The sequence below is a fragment of the Arachis hypogaea genome, chromosome 8 (assembly GCF_003086295.3).
Source record: "Arachis hypogaea cultivar Tifrunner chromosome 8, arahy.Tifrunner.gnm2.J5K5, whole genome shotgun sequence".
In the NCBI taxonomy this organism is placed as follows: domain Eukaryota; kingdom Viridiplantae; phylum Streptophyta; class Magnoliopsida; order Fabales; family Fabaceae; genus Arachis; species Arachis hypogaea.
Genome location: NC_092043.1, coordinates 28584133 through 28594116, shown reverse-complemented (window position 1 = coordinate 28594116; position 9984 = coordinate 28584133). Strand labels below are relative to the sequence as shown.

General features: G+C 33.1%; 2 protein-coding genes across 2 annotated transcripts; both read left to right on the top strand.

Moving 5' to 3' along the window:
* Positions 1–452: 452 nt before the first annotated feature.
* LOC112706793 (large ribosomal subunit protein uL11) lies at positions 453–1705 on the top strand. The gene has a single exon (XM_025758271.3). The coding sequence runs from the start codon at positions 1000–1002 to the stop codon at positions 1498–1500; it is 501 nt and encodes a 166-aa protein (XP_025614056.1). The 5' UTR covers positions 453–999; the 3' UTR covers positions 1501–1705.
* Positions 1706–4999: 3294 nt separating this feature from the next.
* LOC112706792 (aquaporin PIP2-7) lies at positions 5000–8580 on the top strand. Its single transcript, XM_025758269.2, has 3 exons — positions 5000–6869; positions 7016–7452; positions 8060–8580. The coding sequence occupies exons 1-3, from the start codon at positions 6551–6553 to the stop codon at positions 8171–8173; spliced, it is 870 nt and encodes a 289-aa protein (XP_025614054.1). The 5' UTR covers positions 5000–6550; the 3' UTR covers positions 8174–8580.
* The last annotated feature ends 1404 nt before the right edge of the window (positions 8581–9984 follow it).

The following is a 9984-nucleotide window of genomic DNA, read 5'->3' as shown; positions in this document are numbered from 1 at the left end:
AATAAAATGTCTGAAATTTTTAAAAACTAAAATGAGACGATTAAAACGTTAGAGATCAAATTAAGACTTAATCCAAGCATTAAAAACTAATCCGTCGCGGATTGAAGCTCTATTTAAGGGTTTGTTGGCTGACCAATAGGTTGTTGAATGTACAAGATAGGATTCACACTCCCAACACTTATTTAAGCATACTAATAAACTAACTATTAGACCAATCTAACTTGGTTAAGACTAAAATGATACTTTATATCCAAAATATAAAACCCTAATTATGCGATAGCATGTTTTCAAAATCCAAGCGGGGAGCCGTGTTTAGTTCCCTTTTATGTTTTGGGATCAAGCCCAGAAAGATGGTGTTTCTATTGGGCCTCATCACAATCATATTTAGGGAAAGAGAACCCAACTATCGAACAAAAACAAATATATCCAACAAAAATCTCAAAAATAAAAAAACGAATCGGCCCTGCTACCCTTTTACTGCCATCAGCTCATCACTAAGCTAAACACAATGTCCAAAAAAAAAAAAATCACTAAACTCAACACAAGAAAAAACGCATAAAATCGTCATTGCAATTCCATTGTACAAATTTACCCTCATCTTTGATGCAAAAGACGCATGATTCCAACGAAACCAAAGTGATTTTGAGTGGCAAAATAGTCATTTTAAGTTTCAGTAACGAGTCAATGCAAAACCCTAGTGACAAATATATACCCTAGTTAACCAAGTTGGGTTGGTCTAGTGGTTAGCTCACTAGTCCGCTTAAGCAAGTGTCGGGGGTTCGAATCCCGCCTTGTGCATGCAGCAACCCATTGGCCAGCGGCAAACCCTTAAATGGAGCTCAGTACCGCGACGGATTAGTCCTTGACCTGCCGGGTTGGGGGATACCGTGGGAAACCAAAAAAAAAAAAAAAATATATACCCTAGTTCTCCCAAACGTTGCGCCTTCATTTCCCTCTTTGACTCTGAAACCCTAGCCGTTTGATTCTTCTGCAGCAACAATGCCGCCTAAGTTCGACCCTTCGCAGGTCGTCGATGTCTACGTCCGAGTCACCGGCGGTGAGGTTGGCGCGGCGAGTTCGCTCGCTCCGAAGATCGGTCCGCTAGGTCTCTCTCCGAAGAAGATCGGAGAAGACATTGCTAAGGAGACAGCAAAGGACTGGAAGGGACTGAGAGTGACGGTGAAGCTCACCGTGCAGAACCGTCAGGCTAAGGTCTCGGTGGTTCCGTCGGCGGCGGCGCTGGTCATCAAGGCTTTGAAGGAGCCGGAGAGAGACCGGAAGAAGACGAAGAATATTAAGCACAACGGGAACATCTCGCTGGATGACGTCATCGAAATTGCAAGGGTTATGCGGCCAAGGTCGATGGCGAAGGAGCTGAGCGGCACCGTTAAGGAGATTCTTGGCACGTGCGTCTCCGTCGGGTGCACCGTCGACGGGAAGGATCCAAAGGATTTGCAGGAGGAGATCACGGACGGAGATGTTGAGATCCCTCTCGATTGATGAAGAGTTTTCTTCTATTTCTTTTTATTTTTTCTATATTGTTTTTTGTTATCTCTGTTTAATTAGTGTTTTTTTCTTCTGATATAATTTTTGGGAAACTGCTGAAGGATAATTCCAAATTCAATTTACTCTTGAGGTAATTGACAATTGAGATGATGTTGAGGAATTTTTGTGATCCTGTTTAATGTGGAATGCAGTTTTACAAGGATAATGTGTATTATTTTTAGTGTATCTTCCTTCTAAGGGTGGATTAGATTGCATTGTTTTTGTTAGTTTATTATTACATATCTCTTTTATTATTGCATAATTATATTCCGTTTATTCGTGTGCCTATTGTTTATTAGTTGTAGTAGTCCATTTAGAAGCATATGAATATCCAATGATACCTAGCTATCTACTTTATTTTATTCTTAATAGCTATTATAATATATGTTTCTCCATTTGAATTCTGTGTGGAGTTTGCTGCATGGATTGTGTCACTGCGATCAAATCGGTATTACCTTCTCTGAGGATTGTTGCTATTCTAATTTCGTTATTCTCACTAGGTCTTTTACAAGGCTAGTTTTTTTATCCTACATGTCTCATATTCTTATCTGAAATTGATTTATCATTGGTGCATATTGGACTTGATTTTACAATATGGTGAATGAGGTGAAACGTATTTGTTTCTACTAGGTGGTTGTGTTGTCCACGTGGTTTGTTTCTATGATGATGCAATGTTCGTTTCACTATTCGTGTTGTTTGATCTTTTGCACTATTCTTGGCTTTGAAGCCATTTTTAGTCTCGTGTTGTTCTCGCTGCCACTCGTTTTCCCATTCATTCCGAAGTTTTTGCTTCCCCGTTTGTGTATATATAGCTCTTGATTTCTCATTGCATTTCAAATCAATTCAATCAACAGCACTTTCAAATATATCTCTCCCTAGGAATCCTTCAAGCCAACATTTCAATAGTCCCTCGTTTGGTTCTGCTTTCTCTCTCTTCGTTTCATTCAGGGACTTAGAGAGAGATCCACACAATAATAAAAGCTTCCATTAACAGAGGCCGTAGCCACCTCTCAAGTAAGACGTTTGTCTTCAATGGCAAGAGAGCTCAGGCAGAAAATGCAGCCCTGGATAGAGGTTGCACCCTTGCTTCTGGATTTCCCTTGGAAGCCCTCCAACTCTCCCAAACTCGAGACCATTTTCGAAGAAAGAGCTGAAGAGTTTGATGGTGAAGACGATGGTCGCGCCGACCTTTAATTGTGAACTGTTTGTTAGGACAGGGCTGGCAATGGCATTGTATCCTTGCAAAGTCAAGGGCAGTGCCCAGTTCCCATTTCTAGCGTCCCTATTCTTTCTGTATTTGAATATGAATAGCGAGACGGCACTCACAAACAATTACAGCGGCAGATGGGAATAATCAGAGATGATGCATTTGTATATGCAATTGTCTTGGATCTATGATGATTTAGTATATCAGTCATTTATTAAGTTGTACATATTAATAATGCTGTAACGTACCATAAAACAATGCCAAGCTACTCAAATGAGTGTGCTTCGTGCTATGTGTTGAACATCTCTCAATCAAAGTTAAAATTCATGTATTTAAGTTTTATTTTATTGTTCTAGACCTTCATGACTCGTGTACCATTCGTATTTTAGTTAAATTTACCTAAACAATTCAAAGGCAGAAACTCGACAAAACAAAGCATGGAGGTTTTTTTTTTTTTTAATTATTTGGGCCGAAACAAGCTTTAATTAAGAATATTGATGACTTTACCTTCGAATATTTTGGGCTTTATCCTTGCTTATTGTTCCGGCTTGCTAAGTTTTTGTTTTTTTTTTAAAACAGAATTAACGTTGAAAAAAGAACCTAATTACAAATTAAATAGGACAAGAACGCAGCTGAGACTTAATTTAAGTGACAAAATTATGTGTCTCTTAATACGTTCCACCCGGATTTGAAACTTCGTTTATTTTTTTACATGTTAGTATAATTTTAGTGTAATAATCAATTATTAGATTTTATGGTATTTTTTAAAATTGTGGGAACAGTACAATACGCCCTTCTTATATTGACAATACGTCTTCCTTGTATATACAATACAAGAAGGTATATTGTACTGTTCCCACAATTTTAAAAAATACCATAAAATTCAATTATTAAGTATTACATCAAAATTTTTTCAATATACAAAAAAAAATTAACCTTAAAACTTGGCATAGACCAAGTGCGAGTGTGCCTGGAAAATACAGTAGGAATAATTTTTTTTTTTACCAAAGTCTAAAATTAAAAAAAAAAAGATCCCAAGGAGTTAGGAGATTAATTAGAACATTATAAAATGTCCATTAGAATACGAACGTTTAATCCCTGACAATTAGGATATCAAAACAATTGTCGTCAGCCCTTCGGTCGGTCATGATTTGCTAATATAAGTATGCAGTGATAGATGACAGGCTGACTAATCATATAATTCCAAAACAGCCACTAATCCTTATGCATTAAAATATCAGAAAATAATATCTCATAGTATACTCAGTGAAAAAGATAAGTACTATTTCAATTTATAAGATTGAATTAGATGAATATAAATAACATATCTTTTATTATAAATATTCTCTAATGTTGATTTTGCAACCACTGCTACAGTACTACTCTCGTGACATGGACAACAAATGTGCCATTCAAGCTATGCTTTTGAGTAGAATTTTATGATAAAATGATACATGTAATGGGAAGATGATGATGATTGATGAATACCATAACAATCAAATTTCCGGACTGATGAATTGACAAGAATATTGGGCATAACTCTGGTATATATGTGGTTTATTTAAATCTGTTCTATGATATATTTTCAAATATCATGCGTGAAATTTATGAATCAATGAATGGAACGTAATTGAACAATATGATATATATTTGAAAATAATAGAATGAAAGAATGTTGTTGTGGCTGAAAAAGCACCACGTGTCGAACATTTGTTGGCCAGAGATGATGATCAATGTTTGTACAAATTTTCTTTGGCTAGCCTTGATTAAGATAGGCAATGACAATTTCGCTGGTCGGTGCCTGAATTCCAATTAATTTTGTAATTAATAGCTCAATTTCGTTAGCTTATCCATGCGCTTATGTAGAAATGTATTCAATTGCTTCATAAAAAATATGTAATGGATTATGGACCAAAGTTAATTTGTTTGTTAATCATGTCGCCGTCCAATAATTCCTTATTTTTTAATTTTTCTTCGAATATCATGTTATGAAACCAATTATTTTTACTAACCACGCGATAGAAAAGGTTAATCACAAGATATAAAGTGCTCAGAAGGGAAACTGGTCGTGTTTGATTAATAACATGAATTTTGTTGAACAAATCTGATGTATAAATTTGCATGCATGTAGAGTTTATTTGTAAAAACCTTGTTCATAATTATATTGATAATGAATTCGCATTGTAGCATTTACATTAAGGGTGCGTTTAAACTTCAAATATGCAGTCTCTTTTTCGTATAATAATATTTGAGGAGATTCCCAAAAACAAGTTAAAATTAGCCATGATTATGATTTAATTTTGCTTAATTATTTATTACATATTGCAGTTAATTAATTAGAAATGGTGGGATCAAAATAGTTGCGAGGGCCATGAGTCCGTAGTTTGTTCTGGAATTTGCTCTGAACCTATCTGAATTTTAGGTGAGTCCAGATAAGTTCATCTGGCAAGCATTCGTCACCCAACAAAAGTGACAACTACTTTTCCTCTTATTTTAATCACATTATCAATTACGTACATATTTAATGATGCCGAGAACAATGATTGATAGCTTTAATTTCTTTTACTTCCATATAATAATATATATGCGTTTATCTCTTGCAATTTTTTTATGACGATATTTCGTGGCCACTAATTAACTTTAATTTGATGCTTTGCTTCATATAGTTTCATAGAAATGGCAAAAGTTAGATGGATTAAAAGTCACTCCGATCCATGAAGTTAGCTCCATATTAGCCTAATCCCCTGCTATAAATTTTCGATGTAATTTTAGATTTAATTCCATATATTATAAATCTGTTCTTTCTAAAAATTTAAATTTATAAGAGAAGATGTTTAAATAATTATATTTTTAATACGATTTCTATTTGTTTAATTTTTTTGTTTAGACTCACTTTCTCTTTTTATTATTAGATTTATACTGAAATTATTTTTTTAGATCAAAATAAATCGAATTTTAAACTTTTATATTATAGAAACTTTTATATATATATAATTATTTCTTTAAAAAATTTAAACAAACAAAAAGAAATACATAAATAGTTTATACATATTATATCTTATATTTTAAAAAATTTAAATTATATGACATTCAATATTCTTCATATTTTGTAAAAACGTAATACTCATTTTTCATTTTGCAAGATAAATATAGACATGATGAATTGATTTAAAGACAATCCAGATAGTATTGCATTAGATAAGTGTAATTTATGCTAATAAATAGATTTTCTATTGATTTTATTCAAAAGATCTTTCCCGAATAAGGGGAAGAGAAAATGAGGCGCAGTTGTATTTACTTTCTTGCAAATAACTTGCGTATGGAATTGATATTCATTCAAGATGGTTAATTATTACATAATTTCCACAGTAGCAAGCTATAGCTAGGCCATATAAACCACATGTAGCGGTTGAATTATTAAGAACCTTTTATAAGGTTACGTTGGCCCATAGAAACAGAGCACATAAACCTAAACCCTAAGGAAATTTCCAGAAACCAACAAACATTGATTTATAGACTCTTTTTTTTTTATTAATAAGAGTCGTTGGAAAAGTTAAGGGCAATGCACAGGGTTAATTATTAAGGCGTAAGGTGGGTCCATGCAAGCGAAATCAAGCTAATAAGGGCGGCAAAAAAATAACGTTAATACATGTCATCAAAGAAATTAATTAATTGTGTTTAATTATTTAACCTAGTGTAGTGGCTCTGTTACTCTGATTCCTTAAATACCCTGTTTTGCTGAAACCTGAAAGCACAGAATTGAATTGAATTGAATTGAAAGAGAGAGAGGGGGAGAAAATGACGAAGGATGTTGAGGTAGCAGAGCAAGGGCAAGGAGGAGAGTACAGTGCAAAAGACTATAATGACCCTCCACCGGCGCCATTGATAGACTTTGAGGAGCTGAAAAAGTGGTCTTTGTACAGAGCAGTGATTGCCGAGTTCGTAGCAACGCTTCTATTCCTTTATATAACGGTTTTGACCATCATAGGTTACAAGCATCAGACGGACCCAAACGTTGCTGGTACCAATCAGTGTGACGGCGTTGGAATCTTGGGTATTGCATGGGCCTTTGGTGGCATGATCTTCATCCTTGTTTACTGCACGGCAGGAATCTCTGGTAATTTATAATACTTACAGCCTATTATTTGATATAAAAAGTATACTTCCTATTATTTGGTATAAAAAATAATTTTACACGTATTCAATTAAGTAAAGATGTGTGTGAATGATCATTTAAAAGAACGGATTTGTTGGTTGGTGTAGGTGGACATATCAACCCGGCGGTGACATTCGGGTTGTTCGTGGGGCAGAAACTGTCACTAATAAGGACACTGCTGTACATGATTGGGCAATGCGCCGGTGCCATCTGCGGTGCCGGACTTGCCAAGGGGTTTCAGAAATCGTTCTACAACAGATACGGTGGTGGTGCCAACACCGTCAGCCACGGGTATAACAAAGGCACTGCTCTAGGTGCTGAGATTATCGGCACCTTCGTCCTTGTGTACACCGTGTTCTCTGCCACTGATCCCAAGAGGAACGCCAGGGACTCCCATGTTCCAGTGTTGGCACCACTCCCCATTGGATTCGCCGTCTTCATGGTTCACTTGGCCACTATCCCTATCACTGGTACTGGAATTAACCCTGCAAGGAGTTTTGGACCCGCTGTTATCTTCAACAATGATGAAGCTTGGGATGACCAGGTACTCTATTATTTCCACTTTCAATTCCATACTTTACTTATCATAAATTCATAATGAGCTTATTAGAAAATCAAAGAGAAATACCAGCTGCCATAAGAATTTATTATTTTTGTTTAACTTTTTTTGTTTATTAATTAAATAATATTTTTATCTTATATTTTTAGATATTAATAATTAATTAATCACTAAAAATACTAAATTTTAATAATCGTATAATATTTTTCAAAACCAAATATGTTATTCCAAAAAAATAAATTATTATATATTGAGAATATTATAGGTCTATAAAAATTTATTATTTTTAGTTATTAATTTAATTTTTTTAGTTTATTTAATACTTTGAAATATTAATAATTAATTAATAATAAAAATAATATTTTTTAATATTTTTTAAATTTATATATAATATATATTTTATACTAATATTCGACTTAATATTTAAATTTTTATATATATGTAACATGAGTGTTAAAAAAAATCCGAAATTTGAGTCTTATTTTCATTTTATATTTGAATAAATACTGAACAACTAAATTTTTTTTACCAAAAATATTACTTCCTAGCAATTTTTTGTTTAACAGTGGTAATTGTTTATTTTGATTTTCAGTGGATTTACTGGGTTGGACCCTTCGTTGGAGCAGCAGCAGCAGCAATCTACCACCAACACATTCTTAGAGCAGCAGCAATCAAAGCTCTTGGATCCTTCAGGAGCAACGCTTAATCAAAATCACACCTTAGTTTACTATTTCTCAGACACATCTTTAACTTCAATAATTATTATGGCTTAAACTCTATTATGAGGTTATGGCTAGTGTCTATCTTCTTCCCAGTTATCCCATATGCTGTGTATGGGACCCTCTTCTTGTGTGTTTTGGCTTTCTTCCATTTCAAGCTTAGCTGTGTGGTGGGTTTGAGGGCAAAACAGGCCAAAACAAAATGTGGGGTCACATCAAAATTGTAGATAAGCACGCATGCTTTTGTGTTCTAAGGGTGTATTTTCTATCCCCTTTTGTCCTTTCTTTCTCTTTTTTTTTTCTTCATGTATTCTTCATCATTATGTGTTGCCTTCTGTATTATGATCCTGTGCATTATCCTCATTATTAAGTTATTTTTCACTCTTTTTCGTTATCTTTTTCTCATTATATACTTCACATCAAACTGTTAGTACATTGCATGTGTTATTTATAAGCTTCTTGTGATAATTGCTTGATCTCTTCTACATGCAAAGTTAATTAGGCTAATATAGTACTTATCATAATAATACAAATTTATACTATTTTTATAAGTTGATATTATAAAAATTTCTGGTCACTCAACTTTTCTTAAAAATTAAATACCAATTTTCCTTATAGAAAAAAGAGTGAAATTTTATAGCCGAAGCTTATTTTAGCCAAGAAGTACACATAATTCTGGAATGTTCTTCCTGAATTAGCCAGTGTTATATATCTCTGGTATATTAATTTAGGGTTATTAGTTCGGTAAGCGTAACATATCACTCACTATCCATCTTAGTGTCTTGTGCTTTAATTTGAAAACCGATAGTGACAAAAGCCAAAGTGTTGTGTCACTCAACACTAGACAAAATTAAAATTTGTTGTGCTTTCATTATTAAGCTAAATAAATATGCAAATTGAACTAGCTACAAGTTTCTCGAGCTTTCACTTAATTAATTAAGCTAGCCTTAATACTAGCATTAGGGGTTTAACATTATTGTCAACTGTTTGGATCCTTATCCGAATGTATTAAACTATTGCAAGGATCATAATAAATAGTGGAGGATGGGGGTACCCTAATTATTGTTATTAAATATATAAATTAAATTAAATAATCGTTTTGGACAAAAGTTTATTAAGTAAGGCTTAATATATTATCATCTGGCTCGACTTGTCTGATGGTGATGATATTATTGGACGTGACTTGTTCCTTTTTTGCATATAAAACTATAGCTTGTGGATGGTATTTATGTTTCCCTTTTTATATAAAACATAATAAAAAAAATCGTTTCAGGATATGCTATAATAATATACGGAAAGAAATAGTAACACGTTAGGTAACGGGGTTCCTTAATTTTTTCCACATAATAGATTAGTGAGCTGAAGTACCTGTCTTTACCTTATTATTATTTTTTTTAATGTATCCCATTAGGTGTACTTTATTTGTTTAATTAATGGTCACAATTAAGCATATCATCTTTTTTAATAGGAATGATGTATATGGTGGCTGGTAGGGACTAATCAAATAAATTTCCTATCAATTTTACATGATGATGCATGTAAAGTTTAATTTCATCATCTCTGATTTAGAAATTAATTGATATATATATATATATATATATATATATATATATATATATATATATATATATATATATATATTATCAATAAAAGAATAAAAATAATATTTACCCACTAAAAATTAGTCGCTAAAAATCAATTTATCACCTAATTTTAATTTATATTTAATGTGCTTTTATATTTTAGAGTAAAATAACAATTAAATCTTTAAAAATTCTGATTATGAACTAATTAATCT